The 22,563-nt window shown below is 42.1% G+C and overlaps 1 protein-coding gene across 2 annotated transcripts in view; it reads right to left on the bottom strand.

The window, feature by feature from the left end:
* Nucleotides 1-22,563, bottom strand: part of Cntnap4 (contactin associated protein-like 4) — a 223,873-nt gene that overhangs the window by 184,862 nt on the left and 16,448 nt on the right. The window contains exons 1-2 of one of the 2 annotated variants that reach the window (XM_013013006.1): nt 9,210-9,219; nt 3,735-3,845 (exon numbers count right to left, since the gene is read on the bottom strand). In XM_013013006.1, the coding sequence (XP_012868460.1) occupies nt 3,735-3,845; nt 9,210-9,219 (121 nt within the window). Of the gene's footprint in view, nt 1-3,734; nt 3,846-9,209; nt 9,220-22,563 lie in introns of those variants that run through there. The other variant, XM_013013005.1, reaches the window with a different exon arrangement.

The following is a 22,563-nucleotide window of genomic DNA, read 5'->3' as shown; positions in this document are numbered from 1 at the left end:
TGTTCCCTTAGATGATCTTGATATGGAGTACTATATATATTTAGCCCTGTGAGATTTGCTCAAATGGGGTTAATTGACAGGGTACAGTGTGAACCCTGGGACTGTGTTTGGAAATGCAAGGGACCATACCATAGAACTGCCATAAAAGTCAATAAGGCCAATGTCACCTACCTAATATTGTCACACATTTAATCTTATTCTTCCAACAGGACACTAAAGGACAGACACTAAATATCTGGCCCATCCTCAAATGAAAAAGAGGGAGGCCATGATTTCAACTCAACAATAGTGAATTGTTCCCAATGATAGCTATCTAATACTGAAATGGTTAGTCTTTACTTGGAATTTCATTTTCCATAATAAAGACTCCCAAAGCCACGTGGAGTGGCTGAAGACGAAGCACACTGGAGAAGCTTGTAGCCTGTGCTAGTGACCTGTGGCTGCCAAGGTGACTTGGAACCTGAATCCTCAGGCATTTCATTGGATTTAAGTGATCACAACTCGGGGTTAAGAGATATAAGCCTACGGAGTTAAAGGCGAGACCAACCAAGAGATAAGCAGGACATGAGACAGAAAATATAGGCACAGTCAGTAAGAGTTTTACCAAGTCCTGGATCCACCTGCATGCAGATTGGAGAGCCTACAGTTCCAGTCACGTCTCATGTGCCAACTCTCATGGCCAATGGGATAAACTTCACCTTAATTTAATTACATCTCCTAAAAAACCCCTATGTCTAGATGAGGTCTCATTCACAGGGATCCAGAGGTGAACTTAAAGATATCCTTTTGGAGAGCAGAATTCAACCCACCATGGCACGCCTGTGACGAAATGGAATTAATATGCATCCAAAAATGTTCATGTTTCTTCCTGCCTGCTGGTGGAAATGAAATCATCCTTGGAAAGAGCAGCCTTCTCCAGTCTCCTCCCTTCTGTCACAAGGGACCACTCCACTTGCTCAGAGTAACTGTGATACTTCTTAAGCACAGCTAAGAAACAAATTGCCCACTTCCTGCCTGGCTTTTGTCAGTTTTCCTGATTCCTTAAGAAAGAAGTCTGTCTGTGTTAACATGTTAGTGGGACCTTTATTTGCCCCCTTCCTGGCTTAGCAGAATACCTTTCCCCAGCCTGATCTAAAAGACAAAGAATGTTTTTAATACTAGGAGTGATATGAAGCCTTTAAGAAAAATCACTCCAAATCTGACATTCCTTTATGTAATTAATAGAGGAAAAAAGAAAAACTAAATAAAAAAAGAAAAATGTAATCAAGTAGGTTGACAACTAGCAAAAGATAATTAAAATGATCCTGTTTTGTTTCTCAGTTTCATTAACATGCAAATGAGATTCATGAAGTTTGATACTGTGTTGTAGCAAGAGCCATAGAAACAAATTAAGAATGAAAATGAGTCCCACTGATGGAGACTCTTGATGAGGATAGAAATTAATGAAAAAATATGATTGGCTACAATTAATAAAGTATAATTTTTGGTGATTTATTAGGCCTCAGCCAACAAAATAAAGATATTTAGATAAATTAAATGTTGTTTCTTTTCAGTGGGTCACAATCTGTGAATGCTTTTATGAGTTAACTGATGGCATGGTAAATGTTAAACTCTGCTTTACTTTATAAAGAACAGAATAGAGGAGACCTTGCTCTTGGAACAGCATTGTGGTCACAGCTCTCCTGTTGGTAGGGCCAAGAGTACAGAAGCTGGAGTGACCCTCACAGGGGCTCAGATGACCCTGTTGCCTGGATGGTCACGGGTTCAGAATTGCAAATAGGAACAGACAACACTAGGTGACCCATACCTCTCATTGTAAAGCACTTAAAAGGAACAAAGGAGTGTGTCCACAAACACAAAAGACCACCTTTCCCATCTGACAGAACAATCTCACTGTGGAATTCTCTATTGACATCGTCACACTTAGGAGCCCAGGGAAAGTTGGTACGTCAAAAGAATGTGAGATCATATTTTATGATACATTTAATTGTCTTAAAAATATTGTACTAACATATATGTTGCAATTAAACCATGTAGGACATGGCATACCAGACCTATGCATATGTATATGTACGTATGTAGTATATTGCATAATAAATGGCAAAAGACAGAAATACATATACACATGCACACACAATCTACAAGGGGTGTCCAAAGTTCAATGTGTGTAAGCATAAACAATAGCACCGAGGGTCACGTCAAGGAATGTAAAAGAAGTGGCCGTTAGAGGAGAGAAGACAGTCAATGATCCATGGCTGGGATTAGCAGTAGATGATATCCATATCTAAATTCCCACAGTGGTTTTTTTTTTCCATCTTAGTATTACCAGCACGCTTCCCACAGCACGTGCAGGTGTTTTACTTCACAGACGATCAAAGTTAGCACCATGGCGTTGTTCCTGGGCCCCCAGGGTTTTGAGAATTCCCGCTCATAGTTATTACTGTGTGTTTCTTGAACCCGGCGCCGCGCGCAGCAGGCCAGGACTCTGCCGCAGAGCTGCCCCTCAGGCGTCCAGTCTCCGGTTTCTTCAGCAAGAAGCATTGACACACGCTGCTTTCCCCTTTAATCGCAGGCAAGCCATGGAAAGGGACAGGAAGCCGCTTGGTGAGGCTCCTCTCCTTCCCGGAACCGGAAACCCAGCCATGTTTCACTCTTTCCGTCGTCGCCGCTGGGCGGGGATTCGCCACACAGCCCGTCCGCCGCCCGCCAGGCTCGCGATGCTTCGGGACGGTCACGTGATGACGGAGGACACGTGCCTGATTTGCAGCTACGGCACCGCGTGGGGTTTTGACCAGGCCTGGTGGAAATCCAACCGGGTCCGTTCCCGCGCGCATGCGTGCCACAGCTCAACCGCAGGCCGCCGCGCCCTGCCAACTGGTTTAAAGCACTGTGCGTTCTGTTGCTTCTGTCCCTGCCTTCATTTCGTGAAAATCAGCCCCCCCCCAAAAAAAGAAATCACACCCCAGAAAGAAATCAAGCTAAAAATGAATGCGCTTAGGCGATGAGGTGAATTTTTGTTATCTAGTCAAGGGCAGGGTGTGTCTCTGGGAGAGTTGGACAAGTCACGCATGCGCAGTACGGTACTGAAGGCACCGCGTCCTGACCGTGATAAGTCACGCGTGCGCAGTACTGTACCGAACGCAGAGCCTCCTGACCGTGCTGTTTTTTTCTCCAATGGTGGTGTCCTGAGAGCCGTACTTGCACGCAGGCGCAGTACAGTACTGAACCCACTGCATCCTGGGCATGCGCAGACTTCCCCCCCACCCCCCCACCAGCCATCCACTCACTCATGCGCAGTACAAAGCTGAAGGCTCTCCTGCGCATGCTCAACTTTCTAGCCGGGTCCTTGGACCCACACACTGGCCGGCACCAGGGGGCCACGGGCTGGGAGGATTCCCAAGGCGGATGGGTTCAGGAAATCCTCCCACGCGTCCCGCGAGCCCCACCACTGGCTGGTCTAGGAATTCACCTCCTTTCGCATCGTCGCCCGGTGGTGTGGAAAACGCGGGCGAGGCCGCGGAGGAGGCTGGCCAGGGCGGATGGCCGCGGGGAGGAGGCTGGCCAGGGCGGGTGGCCGCGGGGAGGAGGCCGGCCAGGGCGGGTGGCCGCGGGAAGGAGGCCGGGAAGGAGGCCGGCCAGGGCGGGTGGCCGCAGGGAGGAGGCCGACAGCGCGGGCGAGGCCGCGGGGAGGAGGCCGGCCAGGGCGGGTGGCCGCGGGGAGGAGGCCGACTTACCGTCCCTTCGGTTCAGCCTGGCGAACCCGGGCCCGTGGCTGCCGGAGAGCTCCGAGGAACTGCTGAAGGAGGCCGGAGGCAGGGCGGACGCCAGCGGGTCGTCACAGTCATCTGCGGGGGAAAGGCCACACTGGGTTAGCAGCGCGCTGAGGCTCGGGAGCGGAGACCGAGACGGGGCCACGGCGCCGAGACACGGGGGCCACGGCACAGCATAGTGACCGAGACACCGGGGCCATGGTACAGCGCCGAGACATGGGGGCCACGGCACGGAGACACCCGGGACCCACCACCGTGACCGAGACATGGGGACACCACCATAACCGAGACACGGGGACCCACCGCAGTGACCGAGACACGGGGACCCACCGCAGTGACCGAGACACGGGGACACCTCCGTGACGGAGACACGGGGACCACCGCAGTGACCGAGACACGGGGACCACCGCAGTGACTGAGACCCCGAGGCCCCCCACAGTGCATACGACAGACAGAGGCACCGCCGCAGAAACGAGGACTCAAAAGCAGGCCGTCTACCTAGGCCACATTACTCTGAAGTCTAGGGAGTTCGGGAAGAGAAGAAAAGGAATTTGAAGACAGGAGGATCTGGAACTCCAGGAAGGAAAATATATTTTTAAGTAAAAGATACCATACCATCCTAACATAGGAAAGGTTTATTTAAACAAGATTTGTTTTTTAAAAAAATCTGTCATAGATGAAAAGATTGCTAAACTTAAATATGTTAAAATCTGATTTCTAAGATACCATAAAGTGAAGAAAAAATCATAAAAGTATATAAAAGTACTTATGAAAGAAATGGGGAGGGGCTGGAAAGGTGGCTCAGTGGTAGAGTGCATGCCTTGCAAGCATGAGGCCCTGGGTTCGATTCCTCAGCACTACATAAACAGAAAAAGCCTGAAGGGGCGCTGTGGCTCCAGTGGTAGAGCGCTAGCCTTGAGCTGAAGAGCTGAGGGACAGCGCCCAGGCCCAGAATTTAGGCCTCATGACCGGCAAAATAAAAAAAAGAAAGAAATGGGGAATATTTGAGTGTTTGTAAAAATGTGAAAAATCTGTCACCCAACATATGGAAGTTTGCAGAATATATAGAAAGTATATATGAAAATGAGAAGAATGACAGGAGGGGTGGTATTGATCGAGAAACACTGCACTCCTAAATTGACATGTTGAATCAAAACCCTTTTGTCCCCAAAAAACCCTAAAATAAACATGCAACAGTATATACAAAATAAAAACATGAAAGCACCCACACAAGAATTATATGAACAAATCATACAAACCAGTATAAAATCAGTATTCCAAATGAAGAATGAAAGAAACCACCTTTAGTGCAATTAGAAAATATGCTAGAAAAAGTGTTGTTACAAGGATCAATCAATCGGCAACTTCACAGCTCAGAAGCTATGGAGGGAGAATCAGGATAAAAAATTCCAGGTGGAAATAGCACCTGGACAGGATTCCATTGTATTATGATGTTTCACACATATATACATAATTATACATGTACATAAATCTGTATATTAATATACACAAAAGGATAGATGTTTATAACATATAACCTATCTGTCCTCTAATATGAATCACATATGCTGCACTTAATATTAAAAAAGAAAATACAAAGAAAATATAAGAAGAATCATGCCTACCATTGTGTCCATATATGCTCAAGTTAGTTAATTCCCTTATTCTACATAACCACTTATCTCTTAATTTTTACAATGGTTAAGTAGTTCCCTTTTTTGCTGTGATCAGAAAAAAATGGTATTTTATATATAACAGTAATTTTTTAAAGCATGCCAGGGGTTTAGCCTCAAATGTTTGACAGTAAGCAACTTAATTTAAATTAAAATAACCCAAGAATTACCTTGATTTAACTTAAATTTTGCTGAAGCTGGTCCTACCTGAAAATAATTTGTTCTTGGCTACTTTTGATAAGAATTTACCTAAGATGGCATTTTATTTTTTTTAATTCTCTCATTTTCATTTCAGGTCCACTTTTTCTTCTTTAGAACCTTAAACTCTTCAGCTCACTCTTAAAAACAAGACAGCTCCTTCATGTCTATCGATTGACTTAAGTACTAACACCAGCCAATCTAGTTGTAATTCAAGTAATAAGGAGTATATTCATTAAAAGACATACAACCCAGAGTGTTGAATGGAATTCTGTTCGTATCCAATTAGACAAGCAACAAGCCAAACTCTTTAGTACACTGTGGAAACTAGGCTGTGTGTTTGCTCACATGGGTGAGTGTGCTCTGCTACATGGGTAGGGCACATGTGTAAGTGTGTGATCACTAGAACCACAGTGATTTGGGAATTATTATCAGAATGCAGGTGTGTGATGAAAAAGGGTGTTTAATTGCATTCACAATCAATTATGCAGATTTAAATCGATATTTAGAACGTAAAACGCTTCTCTAGTACAATCACTCTAGAGGGTATAATATATATATATATATCCCATTTGTGTTTGCCAACTATAATTGAGAATCAATACAGCTGCTCTACTTCTAGTTTTAAATGAGTAGAATTAAAATAGGAGAAGGAGTAGGTTTTCCATCTGCTGTGAAGGGTCATGCATGTGCTATGGTAATGGGATTGTAGATTGCATTTGCGGACTTCTGATGTTTGGTGAAAATCCTTCACCAAATAACGCATAGACATCTTCTTTGGCATGAGTAAATATGTCCCTCTATAATCTGCTGTATATTTAGCAGTGAACTATTTTATTGTGTAACTACTAATGGCTAACATGTGTGGCACAGCACTCTGTGCTAAGAATGTGTGCTAAGAATCTAGATTTGCTTCACTAATCTTCACTCTTCCTCGTTGAAGGATCATTATTCTCAGCATTATTATCATGGAGATGAAGACAAAAAGGTAGAGTTTGGCTCCTTTGCTCATCTCACAGTGAAGGAACCATATTCACAAAGCAAGTTGAAATTGAGAATCAAATACACCCTGATTGGAAGTATTATTTCTTCCACTTCAGTGTGTAGGAATTTCCTCAGACACCATAATGGCATGAATAAAACATCTCTCAAGGATTCTTTCCAGGTTTGCCACATTATTTGTTTGTTACCCATTTGATTTTTCAACAGGGATGAGGACCAGCCTTGAACTGTCGTCATGAGTCTGGAGTAACTGAAATGGATATTTCCTGCTGGACATTCGTGTAGTGGAATTCTGGATTCAGTATTGGTTCTCCTGTGAGTTTAACACCAGAAAAAATCAGGTTTTTGTAACTATTTTGCACTAGCCAAAAAAAAAAAAAAGGTTCTGAATCGCAAAGCTGAGGGCATTTCATTTCAAAGCTCCTCGAGCAGAGATGACTTTTGGTGCCCAGGAGACATTGGACAAAACCTGCAGACCCACTGGGCATTACTACTGGGAGGGAAGGTGCCACTGGCAGAGACATTGCTAAGCACACTGCAGTGCCCAGGTCTGCCTGTCCTCCAGGACAAATAGTTACCTAGTCTCCACTGCCCATAGTGCTAAGGCTCAGAAATACTTGTTCAGATTCTGGGTTTTTTAAGTTTGTTTGTTTTTTAAGGCAGCCCAAAGACTAATCCTCTACAAAAATAATTTCTCAGATAGAATGTTTCCTCTCACATTTCAGTTGATTATTAGATCTCATTTACAGCTTTTCACAGGCAACTAAAAATCATTTAGAGTACCTAAGTATATTGGCATTTAAGTCAGGAGCTCTGAAATCTGCATTAACACTCTAGCTCAAAATGGAATTCTGTTTCTTAAATTGGGTCTGAACATCACAATCCTGGCACCTTCATTTGCTGGCCAGTAGGCCGCATTCCTGGGGGCAGGGGAAGCCACAGGGGAGCAGAAAGATTGCATTAACTAGCAAAATGGAATAATGCTCACTAAACATTTTATGGACATTTGTATGATTCAAAGTTATAGCAAGGCTATTGAGGTAATTATTATTTTTTTCCATTAAGGCAAGAAATGGACAAAACTCTCATTGATTCTACGCATTTCCAAAATGATGGTGCATGTTTTTTTTACTTTTGTCACTTGTCACAGTCATATTGATATTCTCAGTTTATTGATGACAGTTGGAAAATGGCAAAACAACAGTATCTACTCTTTTAGTAAAAAAATAATAATTTTCTTCACACTGATTTGATTCTGTTTTAATTCTGTTAGATTACCCATATTAGGAAAAATTACCCTAATTATATTAAATTATATTCACATACACACACTCACACACACACACACACACACAAGATACACAAGTCTATGGATTTTCACTATTTCAGAAAAAGTCACTATTTTCTCTTCACCTAGGAGAAAAACTAACCACTGTCATTAAAAGAACAATGACCAATTAGATATTAGATCTTTGGCAAGGTGTGCGTATGAAAACACTCAATAGTCTCTTGCAAACAAAGAGGCAAGCCATGTTGAAAGTATTTTAATATCGCTCGATAGAAAAGTAATTTAATTTAATTTTACAAAAGCCTTTAGTGCATAATTCTCATAAGTAAGTAAAAGCTGTTAGGTTTTTAATAAAAAAGTAATTCGATTTTCTTAAGCTGTGTGCCGCCACACCTGCACCGAGATAATAAGTGTATATTACTTGGCGCTTAGGCTCTCAGTGTTTTAGAACAGTGAACTCATTTGGCTCCTGACTCACACCCTATACATGTGATATGACAAGCTCCTCACACCGTGTGTAAACAGGGTACAGTGTTAAAGAATTTATCTGAGGACACATTATAAATAAGTGATCGAAACAATATTTGAACCCATGCAAACTCAATGCAGGAAAACAGAAAAGACTCACAGGAAAATAAAGCAGGCTTTGTAGGGGCCCAGGGAGCAGCGACCAGTGGTGAATGAAGGGGCACGTGGTGACAGTGCTTTATAGACATGTATGAAAACAGAACAATGAAACTGGGAGGGCGAAGGGCATGAAGGGGGCTGGTGAGTCGCTGAGGACACATTGTAGGGATGAAGAGAAATGACACTGAAACCCCTTGTACACGTGCTAATAAGAACCTTTGTAAAAAGAGAGAAAGCATGCAATTATATTATTATATATTATTAAAAACTAGAGTGAGCCAGACACTAGCAGCCCACACCTATAAGCCTTGCAACCTCAGGAGGCTAAGGTCTGAGGATTGAGGTTCAAAGCCAGCCTGGGAAGAAAAGTCTATGTACTCTTATCTTAAACTAACCATCTAAATGTCAGAAGTAGAGATGTAGCTCAGGTGGCAGTGTACCAGTCTTCAGCAAGTTAGCTGAGGGACAGATCCCAAGCCCTGAGTTTAAGCCCCAGGACTGGCACCAAAAAAAAAAACCCAATAAACAACAACAACAAACAACTATTATGCACAAGGCAAGGTTTCATCCAGAAATTTAGACAATGATAGCATTCTTTAGCCATAAAACTAATCTGAGTTAGTTCTACAACTTATTCAGGCTTAGCTTCACAACTCCACATGGAACTCTGTCTTTCTTATCTGGCATTTCGCATGACCCAGTAGCTGATCCATCTTTGTTTCCTGCCCAATGAGAGACTGAATAAACAAATGGACAGTAGCCAGCCCACACATTTCTATACAGAGAAATAGAATCTGTAGCAAGCTATTCACAAAGCCAAGCCATTATTTGCAATAATCAGTCCAGGAAATCACACAATAACTCTTCTAGCAAGTGGCTCCCAATAGCCAGGCTTTGGCAGATAACTTACCACTTCTCTAGTGTTTGCCCCTGTCTCCAATTTGGGAAAGGCTAAAGAAAAAGTCAAATATATATTCCCAGCTAATCATGTAGGATGTTCTGTTTCTACTTGGCTCATCGACAACTTCTTCGGTGACCTCCATTCAGGACACATCTGAGCCTTCCTTTCCTTTCCATTCCTTTCCTTTATTTTTATTTTTTATTTTCTTTAAGTAGTTCTACAAAACTGTTTCTGTTCAACATAACAGTGTATAAATATAATGCATCTTGATCAGTGTCACCTTCCATCATTCTCCTCCATCTTTCCCAACCCACCCTCTACCCTCAGAATCACCTCGTTCCATTTTCACGAAGTTTCACAAGGGGAGAAAACATGTGCCCTCTGTCTCTCTGATTGTCTTAACATAATTTTTTCTAGGTCTATGCATTTCCCTGCAAATGACATGGCATTATTCTTCCTGATAAAATCAAATTGTGTCTGTGTGCATGCATTCGTTCTTTTCTTTTTTTTAACCCACGGCAAAGCCTTTTTCTCTTCTGCTTGCCTTTAAGTCTCTGCCAAGCACAAGGGATGGCAGCTCCCTCCTCTGCTAGAGCAAACTTGGGAAAAAATCAGCCTTTGCTTATTCTCACTTGGGTGGGCTTCATTTATTTTCCCATCACTGATCTCTTCCCAACTCCCATCTCCTGCACTCAGCCAAAACCATCCAGGCCTTCGCTCAGCAAACCAGAGCAAAGCCACCAAAGTCCAACCTGTTGACTTTAAGATACTTATCATGAATACGCACCAAGCTGTCTTATCTGAGGGCATGGATCTGCATGGCACAGCATAATCACGGTGGGGGTGAGGGGACTTAAACCACAGATGCCTGCACCCCACAGCTAGAATGGTACCAACTTGGGACCTACTAAAACAGATGTCCAAATTCATTCCTAGCCAAATGAGCGTTGTGATCCTCAGAGGACTGCAGTCCAGCTAAGTCTGGACTAAGTCTGGACATAAAGGGAGGCACTTCCTCTTGAAAATAATTGGGGCAAAGAGGGCTGGAGGCATGGCTCAAGTGGTAGAGCACCTGCCTCACAAGCCCAAGACCCCAAGTTCAATCCCTGATATCAACAAAAAAAATGAAAACCCTTTAAGGAAAAGTGACAATTGCTATGGGATTAAGTAAGGTATAATTTTACATCAGAGCAGATCGCCAAAATATGAGCTTCTCCAGACTTCAACTCATCTTCTCATCATTACTTAAAATAACATTTCATCCCAATTAAATATCACTGAGGGCGGACTACGACAAATTCTCTAGCTTCTTGAGTATGAATTAGACTTTGACATGAAAATTAACATTCATCTGAGAATACTGGTTTTAGTTATATTAAATAAGATAAACATGAGTTTCTAACCTATTGCTGCAATATGCAGCAAGTAAATATTCAGCAGTGTGTTTTCTGGAGCTAAGGTAAAGACAAGAATAATTTTTCAGGTAATACCTTCAGGCAGCAGGCTGTAAGTGTACATGCATTGCTCCTAGGGATGATCTGAACATGAACATGAGTTGAACTTTGATTTGGAGGCAAACATGGGCTTATATGATCCAGATTATCACCTGGCTTTCCCAATGAATCTTGACCAATTAATGGATTCAAGGGAACACAGTTCACATTTAATGGCCACACAGCCAGAGGCTGGTGGATTTTGAAGTCTTCATAGCAGCTATTTAAATTCTAGATATTAAGACAAAGAGATCAACAAACTTGGCAAGCAAAACCAACCAAAGGTGAAGAGGTAGAAGGAATCTTGTTTATTTGTGTTAATTTTAAGTAGTTGTACAAAAGGGATTTCAATTCAACAAATCAATATATGAGTGCAATGAATCTTGATCAATGTTGCCCCTTCCACCTCTTGAAGGAAGGAAGGAAGGAAGGAAGGAAGGAAAAAATTATATTCTGCTTATTTGTAATTGTAGCTTTGGTCAATGTGGCCGAGTAAATTTTTCTACCTTGTCATCTTTTCAAAGGGACATTATCCTCTAATTTCTACCTGCAAACATAATTAAGATTCATTATAGTATCTTATCTATCACTGGTTAAATGAATTTGCTTCCACTGATTTTTCTAGCACCATATTCATCTTTAGCTCTATTTATGCTTTTATATTACTCAATGAAGTATTTTTGTATCTGTATTTGGGCTGTAGGAGCATGCTTATCTATTATAATCAAGCATTTTTCCTTTCAAAAATGATCTATTTAAGCAGAAATGGCATAGGAGTCTCTGCACATAAGGAAAATATTGGCTTTGTTTGGCACTGGAGAGCCCTGTCCTCCATACAACTCTAACTTGGTGTCCTTTTAGCTAAAATGTGTATAAAAACATCCCTTTCACACACAAACAGAAGAACTTCATGAAATAAATCACCCAAGATCTGAAAAGAACAGAGCATTTGCTCAAATAATTCATCTCCTTTCTTCTACTTCCTTGTTCTACTGAGTGAAGAAAAATGTGTTTTTAAGGAGTTATTAATATGCTTGTCTCTAATGCACCACCTTGGAAATTAGTGTAATAAATGGATTCAGAGCCCTGTGAAAACAAGATATTCATATCTAGTACCTTGCCAGCCACTGGAGGAATGAGAATAATCTTGACTTCTGCCCCTGACATCTCACATTCACACTCATGGACTTCAGAGGTACAGGGATTGCTTTATGCATTTTGCCTTGAGTAATCATTCCAATTAGATACTCAGCAATTTCCATGTAAGGAAGCCCATCATTTTTAATTGAATTACCTTCAGGTTTTTGTTTGCTTCTTAGAAATCAGAGAAGGGTCAGGAAAAGACAGATGGATGCACAGATGGATGGATGGATAGACAGATTGGAGAGAGAGAGAGATAAATGATCGGACTAATGGACAGAAAGTAGAGAGACAGACAGATTCTACATACAGATTATAAAAGATGCAACATAGGAAGGAAAGAAAATGAGCAATAAAAAGAAATTACTAAGCCAGGAGCTGGCGGCTCATGCCTGTAATCCTAGCTACTCAGGAGGCTGAGATCTGAGGATCAAGGTTCAACGTGCTAGAGGGCTAGCCTTGAGCAAAGAAGCTCACAGCCAGCCCTAGGACCCGAGTTCAAGCCCCAGGACTGGCACAAAATAAAATAAATAGTAAGCACTTAGCTTAGAAATAAAACAATGAAATAAGCTTAAGGAAAACACAAGGACATGATTAGTAAAACTGAAATCCTTCAGTAAATCTAAGGTCTTATTCTTTACAGGGTGGAAAAGGGGAACACAATCAATTTTTTGGGGGGGGAGTCCGGTCGTGGGGCCTGAACTCTGGGCCTAGATGCTGTCCCTCAGCTCTTCAGCTCAAGGCTAGCGCTCTACCACTTGAGCCATAGCACCACTCCCAGCTTTTTTTTTCTGCTTGTGTGGTGCTGAGGAATCGAACCCAGGGCCTCATGCATGCAAGGCAAGCGCTCTACCACTGAGCCACCTTCCCAGCCCCTAATCAGTAATTTTTTTATAAAACAATTATTATAATGGAGTAAATGTCAAGTGGTCAATTGAGAATTAAACTAGTAAGCCACATATTTAAAGGAAATGGATCCTCTTTTGTTGTCTTTTTTTTAATTTTAGTAGATTCAGGTTAAAAAAATATTACTTGAGTAAGTTTTCGAGAAGTTATGTGAGTTTAAAAAAAGTTGGGTTAATGTCTGTAGACAGAAGCTGAGCAAGGATAAAAGCAAATGCTTACAGTGGTCATTGGTTATGGCTTCTATATGAAATTGTTGTACGTTTAGTCATTTATTTTCTCACAGTATAGAAAGCCAGTAGTTAAGTTTAAGTGAATCAAGTCAAGGTATCAAGAAGACAACATTCTACCTGCAGCCTCTAGGGCAGAACTCCTTCCTCTATTGCTGCTGGAGGTCACCTGTACCCCTTGGCTTATGGCTCTGCACATCTGTTCTCACTCTGGTCACATGCCTTCCCTCATCTCCCAACACTCACCCACCTTCTTTCACCGATAAAGATGCTAGCAATTGCATCCGGCCTCGCCGGACAATCACAGATAAACTCCCTCTCTCCACAAGCCTTACTATAGTCATAGGTACCAAGTCCCTTTTGAAGAATGTTCTCAAAGATCCTTAGGTTTAAGATGTGCACAGCTTAGGCCGGCCATTATTCTGCCTACCATGCTTGCCCAACTGTAGGTATAGAATTGAGACATAATTTGTTTTCCAGATTTAATGGCCCAAACTAGGGACCGCCGATAGGTAAGTGGTTTTGAAGGCTGACATATAGTGACACACATAGAGATTGAACTAATAAATGAGGCCATTAGCAATGGAATCCACCTGTAAAAGGATACACTGAAACAGATAAGACCATATTCCACTCAAGCTCACCTGGAGCACTGCCCCCAACTGTCCCTCAAAACACAAAGCTAAGGAATCTCCCAGAGCAGCCCTAAGGCCTCCTCCTCTTCAACACCTGAGCCACCAGGTCTGTCCTGAATTTGAACAAGCTTCCCTCACAGCTCTTTCTCTGTGGTTAGATTCCCACTTTCTGGGATGGAAGCATCTAGAAGGTCAATACCATGCTATCTACCTGTCCCCTTGCACAGAAACCAGAATTGAGTACGGTGTAGTGATTTTAAGTGCCATTTCTGGAGCCATCTCTCCCGCATTCAAAACCAGCCTCTGCCAGTTGCTTCCTGATTTTTAGGCATTTTTTAGTTCAAGAGTCCTCTCTTGTCTCTGAACGATACTAAACATGTAGTGCGAATGGAAGTATGGCCTTCTGCAAATTAAATGAATCAACAGAAAGGACCCGAGGTGATTGGGATATAGTATTAAGCAAGTGTGTCTCACTGCAATTCTACAAGGCCATTATTATACATTCAAAAAGTCTGGGAAGCGAAAGCGACCGGATTGTGGTTGCTAGGCAGGCTCTCTATTGCTGAGCTATGACTCCAGCCCCTCTTTTGAACTGGCTAGTTTTGAGATGGGGTCTTGCTTTTTGTCCAATTATGCACTTGGACACTTGGACTCCAATCGGCCCTTTTGCTTTCCATAGAGCTGGGATGGCAGCCAGGTGCCTTTACTTGCCTAGACTAGAAAAAGTCATCATCCGACCTCAGCCTCCCACATAGCCGACAGGTACATGCAACCGTGTCCACCTCTTGGTTGAGAGGGGGCCTCATGAACATGCCCAGTCTATCCTCAAACTACAGACCTCTTGATCTCCATCTCCCAAGTAACCGAGCTTACAGGCAGGAGCCACCAGTGTCCAACTTAACCAGGTACTTCTGACAAAATCGTTTCTTTTGTCAGTACTGAAGATTAAACTTTGTGGGTGCTAAAAAAGTGCCCTATAACCTGAGCTGTGACCTGTGAACTTTCTTTTGTTTGCTATTTTCATTTGGTTCCGAGCTACATTTTACCCAAGCTGACCTCAAACTCAAGATTGTCCTGCCTCCATCTCCTGAGTAGCTGAAATTACAAGCCTGCACTAACACACCCAGCTTCTAAGATTCTAAGAAGGAGAGAGAGAGGGTAACATTCAACCATACCAACCAAATGTTATCCCCCTCCTGCTAACTAAGGGGTATTTTACAAAATTATTACTATTAGAAGAAAGTAAAATTGTCCCTGTGGTGCAATGCACTGTGGGAATGTGTGCGTGTCAATGCTGGGCCTTGAACTTGGTGCTGCACTCACCTAGCTTTTCATTCAAGGGTAGCACTCTACCTACCTGAGCCACAGCTCCACTTCTGGAATTTTGCTGGTTAATCAGAGATGAGTCTTGTAGATTTATCTGTGTACACCAGCTTTGATTCTCAATCCTTAGATCTCAGCCTCCTGAGTAGCTAGGATTACAGGCGTGAGCTACTGGAGCCCTACTTGAGGATCTTTTTGACTGCTCCAAATTGTTGTACCTTTCCTTCATTACTTCTTAAGCTTCAGAGTCATTTGTTTCATTTGCTCCAGGAAAAAAAAAATTCGAATGTAAGACTACATATGATACAGAAACCAAGAGGTCTCAATTCATGAGGAAAATGACAGAGAATTCCCAGAACATGAGCCTCTCTTACTGGACACCTTTGAGGATATTGCCGGGAAGCCTAGAGCATTCACATTGCCCTGGAAGTCAGAGCAACACAGTCCTGCTAAGTGCATGCCTTTACATTCAATCAGATTGCCATGTTTTAGACAGTGATTCCTGGAGGGAAAAATCCCATAAGCCTCAGTCCTGTTCTCACTCCAGTCATCACATGATCTTTTGACTTCACCGAACCAATGCTCCATTTTATAACTACATTATTTCCAGAATTGTTATTTGTATCTCCACGCTGAGAGATGAAGGATGACATGCTTTTTCGTGATAAGTGATTGTTCTTCAGGTAAGTGTATTTTAATAGAGGAGTCCATAAAGCTATTTTAATAAACAGCTATTTCTCACCAAGGGAGGGGAAAAAATTAAGCCAAGCAGAAACAACAATGCACGTCGCTGAGCAGTAACATATGTGATTTAGGTGGAGGCTGTTTCCATCTCATTGGCTAAGATTATTGTGTTTGATTTCATAATCAAGCAAAGGACAAGCTTGGCTGACCTTGGAGGTTCATTTCATTGTGTTGACAGATTCACTAGAAGCTGACTGAGCAGGTGCGCCTTAGTTCAACATCAGAACAGCCCTCACTCTGGGGAAGTCTTGAGCATCTTTTTCTCTACTTCAAAGACATCTGAATGCTCTCCACACCTGATCTTCCTAAATATAGGAGGTACTGTGGCCAAACAGTAGAAAGACAGTCAGGTGTGTGAGCGGTCCCACAGGCAGAATGCTAAGATGGCCACAAGATTCCAGTGTTTTAGTGTAGACACCTTGTAAAACCCCCAGGGAATGCAGGCCCACACTGGAAATATAATCAGCCATCACTCCTGTGAAGATATTACATAAAACCCTTCACTTCATTGACTGTCAAGCACGGGAAAGCAGGGTGTCACCCTGAATGGGTCCAGGGGGAATCAAGCAAGTCTTTCGAAAGGGGGTCACAGACATGAGGAAGTAAGGACAAAAAGCAGGAGGGAGATTTCTCTACTGATGCTGACATTTCAAACTGTCACAAGGCAGAAAGTGTCATGGGGCAGCCATTGGTTGGCAGCCTTTAGACCCAGAGAAAGGACTCTCCTTGAGGGCCAGTAAGACACTCAGGCAAAGCACTGAATTCCATTGGTTTGTAAATGTCAACTCAGGAGAGGACCTTGAGCCTCAGTTGAGGTCACAGGATCAATCTTGAATGTGTCTCGGTCCGCAGTGTCTTGTATAAAAACGAGGACAGGCCTGGGCGTGGTAGTGAACCCTTCCATGGTCTAGATGGTACATGGAAGGGAAGAGAAGGTACACTTCATTCTCCGCTCAACTTCGTTCCTATTCTTGACTGTGATGCTGGTGGGGCAAAGGACCCCTCCCCCACACTTGCTTGTCTGAACTTGAGCAGGGTTGGGGGATCCCTGTCCACTGTGAATTGCTGCAGGATGCCCGCTGTGGGAAGATTTCCTCCCTCCGATTCACATCGCTGGCATGGCGGCTGGCACCTGACTCAGCCTTTTGAAGGTAAGCTACTGCCAGAAGCGAAATTGAGAATCTCTATGCTAGTCACAGTCAGCACTCAGGAGGCCTTATGACTGTACGGAGCACACCTGAACACCTCATGACTGTTCAGAGCGTGCCTGAACACCTCATGACTATGCACAGCACACCCAAATACCCTGCCCTTCCCTCCCCAACTCACCACTGGTCTTCAAATAAATGGCCCCCACCGCATAGGTTTTTGCTATGAGGGAGCTACTGAGGGCCTCTGGGAACTGGCTCCCACCGTAGGATGTGGTTTGCAGGAAGTTTGAACTTAGTTGTTCACATGGCTGCAAGCAGCCCAGCCTCTAACTTTTAGGACTGTAGAGTACTCCTGTGCACCATTCTTTCTAGGATATAGCTCACTGGCATCATGGCAGGATCTAATGTATTTCTCCACTTGTGCAGGCCCTACAACTACAGCTGTGGGTTTTTCCCCAGCACTGTACAGCTTCTCACATACAGGAATGGGGTAATGGAAACCATCAAATTCCCATCCATAAACCTAGGGGGCTGGTTATAAACTCATCTTCAATTCTGCCTCCTCCCACTCCACCATACCTTCAGATGGCTGCTCCTGGACCGTTCCATTCTTGATGACTACATTTTAGTTGAGTCTGACTATTACATTTTGATTAGACTCCGAGTTCTATTCAGGTTCATTGCACTGCGGCACCTCTGAGACCATCAGTCAGGAATGGCCTCCAGACAAAGACCTGTTGGCCGACCTCTTTGCTCTTAAATGGCCTCTTGTTTTTATATCACTCTGGGTAAAACTCTTGCACAGTAATTAAAATAATGCCTCGAAATGCTGTGCTCGTGTTGCTCCTCTCAGAACAGAAAGAGAGAGAGGTGGGTGAGGAACAGAAAGAACATAGCGGGCTTCTGACTCCCAGTTTAGTACCTGTTTTATCCAGTCTTATTGTATGAATAATATTTCTGAAGGTTTTTAATAGACATTTTTATATCTTGCAGATTCTGGGGGGAAAAAAATTAAAAGCAGCAAGTTACTTGAAGAGCCTGAATAAAGGATGATGAAAAGAGCAATCTGAGAGATTTACATATAACCATTAGCAAAAGATACCTATCTATATATCTATCTACCTACCTATACATGTATAATCTATCATAAACCCCTCATCTTCTTTCCTTATAGTAAATGTTGACAAATTTCATGTATTAGATTAAAATTTTAATAGCCTTGGAATAAATAGTTAGTTCAATGAACTTGGGAGAGATTTAAATGATAGATTGGAATCAGATCAAATACATCAAATAAAATAACTATCTTATTCCTCGGTATGAAGGCTTTAATTTTCACTGTAAATTAGCTCATAATGTGAACGTCTGAAAGAATGATTCCTTTTTTATTCTTCAGAACTGGGACATAATTAATGAACATCTTATAAGGGGTGGAATGAAAATAAAAATAAATATTTGTCTTTTAGTTCCATCCAACATCTCAAGTATTTTATGAGATTTGGAAATTACATTGAGAGAGTACAGATTCCGAGCTAACAGAATTTTGCATATATATTTGCTGGTTTAACAAAAAAAAATGAATTAAATTACAAATACCGAAATCTCAATGACCAAGAAGAGTATGCTAAATTATATCACCCATTAAAATAGCTTTCTAAAGATCAGTTACTGGTTTTGTTGTCCACACTTAAAATTCTGTGTGCAAAATGCTAAAATATTATTGAAAAAAAGAGCTTTCATACTTATTTTTCATAAGCCTTCTGAGTTCACTTATAAATTAGTAAAGGTTATTTCTTCATAACTTTGAGAATAAACCTTCTGGGTTTTCCTTCATTGCTTGATATGACCAGGGGCATATTTTAAAAATGTAACAGTTGCCATTGGAGAAAAACTGGAAGTCTCAAATGTTTCCTGCCACAGAGTTTTAAGTCTCACAAGACTGTGAAATGTGATAGGACACACTGAGGAATTAAAGCTCTCTGGAGGGACAATTACCTCGGCTCTTCTCAATGCTTGGGGTATCAAATCTGCTCAATAATTCAGTAGCATTCACAGATAGCTGCTCAGATCCCCAGATAGAGCAAAAGAAATGGGTTCAAAATGATGAAACATTTCAAAGTTGGTACCATGAATTCCATCAAGATGAATCATGGACCTTTTTCCTCTAGACCCTCACTTCCATTTAGAAAGTGGGGCCTGTGGGGCTGGGAAGGTGGCTCAGTGGTAGAGCGCTTGCCTTGAGCTGAAGAGCTAAGGGACAACGCCCAGGCCCAGAGTTTAGGCCCCACAACTGGACAAAAAAAAAAAAAAAGGAAAAGAAAAAAGAAAGTGGGGCCTGTATGTCTTCATGTGCCTGTTTTCTAGAATGGAGCTCAATATGGCAGGCACGAGGAACATAATTCAAGTTGGAAATTTTTTGCTTGACTTTCACTTTTCCATTTTATCAATGTCTATCTCTCTTTCCTTTTCTTAAACACATCTGGTGATGAATACCTAAACTCTAAGTGCATTAGGCCTACCACACTGAAACCACCCAACCATGAGGATTCTGTTATTTTTCCCTAAGAGGTAAGTATTTAATCTTTAATGGCTAAGCCAAATGAATAGGATGGGGTAGCTGTTTAAGTAGAAGACAGAAAAATATAGTATTCTGTGATTGGGCAAGAGTTTTCCCCATGCACCTTCAACTCAGGATAAATTCTTGTTCGTAGCAAAAGCAAGAGATCCCATTAAAATGCATGAGATGCCACAGAGTGGTTTGTCTGAGTCTTACTTTAGAATGATTGTACTGATCAGCCTCATTGGTGTGATTCTTTTTCCCTAAAACATTGCAGCTACACATATTACACACACACACATACACACACACACACACAATTTAAATATGATCCCCACAGAAATGATCAGGAAGCGAGTTATAAATAGGAACGCAGTTAAAATTCTTCATTCAGCAGGAAAGGAACGAGAAGCAAAATAGATAGTGTAGAAGACACAAATAGAATTAATCATAAAGCAAAAGCAAGACATATCCAGCAGATTTGACCATTGCTTTCCAGTGTCTCTACTTTCAGTCAGTCATGTTATTTGGTCAATCCTACACATTCACCTGGAATGAATCGCTAGCTTACTTTTTTATTGCCATGGTTCCGCGGCTCTTGCAACTTTGTACCAGGTCAAATCTGACCTGTCTAGCCCCAAGTCAAGTCCCACCTCTCGTCATTTCCCATCCTTCCAACTGCTGAGAGTTTTAATATCATGAGCTATAAATCTAACCAATGTGCCATACATCTGGACGTACATCACATTTATAATAGTAAAATAACCCCCCCCTCGAGATTCTAGATAAAATACTCCATCCTTAGCTCTACACACAGGAGGCCTCTCTAACCTAGCCCCTTTGTGCATTTCCCTCTTCATCCCCTTTCATTTCACACCTCAGGCCTGTCCTTCTGAGCTACCCATGGTGCATTCAAATGTCCCATGATTCTGTGGGCTTAATTCTGATTGACATACTCCCTTTCTCTCCCTGTGTGGCTATTTCATTCATCTGCTCAGAAATAGCTCCCACTGCTCACACCTGATGCTCTGCCCAGGGCCTCCCCAAAGACTTTGTGTCTCGCTGTCCTGCCGTGCCTCTCACAGCACGCGGGGCTTTTCTGCAGAACTAGAGAGTGGGAAAGCTGAGCTGAGAGCGAGGATGAGCTGTCCTCCAGCCACTGAGCAGCAGACCTGCAATCACAATGCTCCCCCACCCCACCCCCAGTACCCCTAGACGATTCCATACATTTTGTTTGAAAGGAAAACAAAACCTAGTCATCAATACGAGTATAAAAAAAAATGTTCCATTTCCCAGAGTCAAAATTCTGCTCTCAATTGTGATCGGGACGTTACCAATGCTGAAGACACGTGTCACAAGAGGCAACACGCCGTGGAGGGTGGCTAAATATTTGCTGAATGAATACATGAATAGCGTAAGCACAGAAAGGTGAAAGTCTGGGAAATGAAGGAAATTACAAGTGGCAGGATCACTTTAATAGACTGAATGAACCATAACCCAACCCTCTGAACAGTAATGTAGAAAATGAACTACAAAGGGGGGAAAAAAACTCGTTTCCATTTCCTGGAGTTTATTTCTATAAATATTATTTTGTATGATCAGATGCACATAGGTACTATGTCTCTGTGTTCCTCTCCTAAGAATATCCTGCTTTGGTCCCACTGTATGTGAATGCCTAAGAGACGTATAATTTATCATGTCCAAGTGTATTTATTTTTATCATCCAGTGTGTTTGCTTGTAGATTTATAGGCACATTCTAGCTACCACAAATGAGGGAAACCATGCAACCTATGTTTCTCTGGGTCTAGCTTACTTCACTTAATAAATTTTTTCCCAAGTCTTTCCATTTCCTTATGAATGGTACAATATCATTCTTTCTGTTGGATGACTAGAATTCCATTATGCATATAAACCACATTTTCTTGTTATGTAACTGTAACCCCTCTGCACATGACCTTTATAAGATGAACAAAAAAACATGAAAAAATAAAATAAATAAACTGAAAAGAAAAAAATATATTTGGAAAGCTGAGAAAAAGAGAAGAAACCCCAATACATCCATGGAATATTAAAAAATGTATTTCATTGCACTAAGAATTTTATAACATATTTAGCTAATATCTTCCCCTTCACTATAATTCTCTGAATCATCAGAGACAACTGAAAAATAATCATAGTCCCAACACATGCAACTCTAAGAGTTCATTTAACATGGAACATATTCAACCAGTGTGATTGCTATGGATAGTTTCAAGCTACCTCCACCCATCTGATCAACTCCATTGATATTACTGGTTACTCATAGACTTATTTTAAAGGAAATGAGAAGAAAGACACTCGGAGGTTATCAGATCACAATGCTGTTATCTAGGAATCCATATTGAAACATAATGTCCCACCATGTGTTTTCTATTAGAGTTACTTCAGGGCATCTTTTCGAGTCCTCTCCATCTCATGTTGGGTTCCCAAACGGCAAGAATTGAGGTACATTTATGATTTTACTCTCCTACCTGAACAAGAACAGGTTGTTCCTTTGTGGCTCTAACGGGCGCGGAGACGGATGGAGACATGCCGTGCTTGCCCTACTCTCTCTGCAAAATTGCTCCTGCAAGCCTTCTTTATCCACACACCACACCAGAAGCTCACGGAGAAAAGTGGGAGAATTCCTGAAATAACATCCAGACAGACAAGTGCCCATCCTGCCTGCAGCTCTTGCTTTTAAGAAGGAGGCATGGTTCAGGAAATGACTTTGGCAAGACATGGTGCCAACCGGAATGTTCCAGTCAAGCCATTTCACTAAAAATGCTACCATTACTTCTGAGCTGTCCTTGTATTTCTTAATTTAAAAGAACACAATGCCCTCCCTGTAGTCCTAGCAATTGGGAAGCTTACATAGGCGAACCACAGAGTCAGGAGTCTGAGCACCA

The sequence above is a fragment of the Dipodomys ordii genome, unplaced genomic scaffold (genome assembly GCF_000151885.1).
Source record: "Dipodomys ordii isolate 6190 unplaced genomic scaffold, Dord_2.0 Scaffold18, whole genome shotgun sequence".
Classification (NCBI taxonomy): domain Eukaryota; kingdom Metazoa; phylum Chordata; class Mammalia; order Rodentia; family Heteromyidae; genus Dipodomys; species Dipodomys ordii.
Note: the sequence above shows the minus strand (reverse complement) of the source record. Positions and strands in the feature narration are given on the sequence as shown.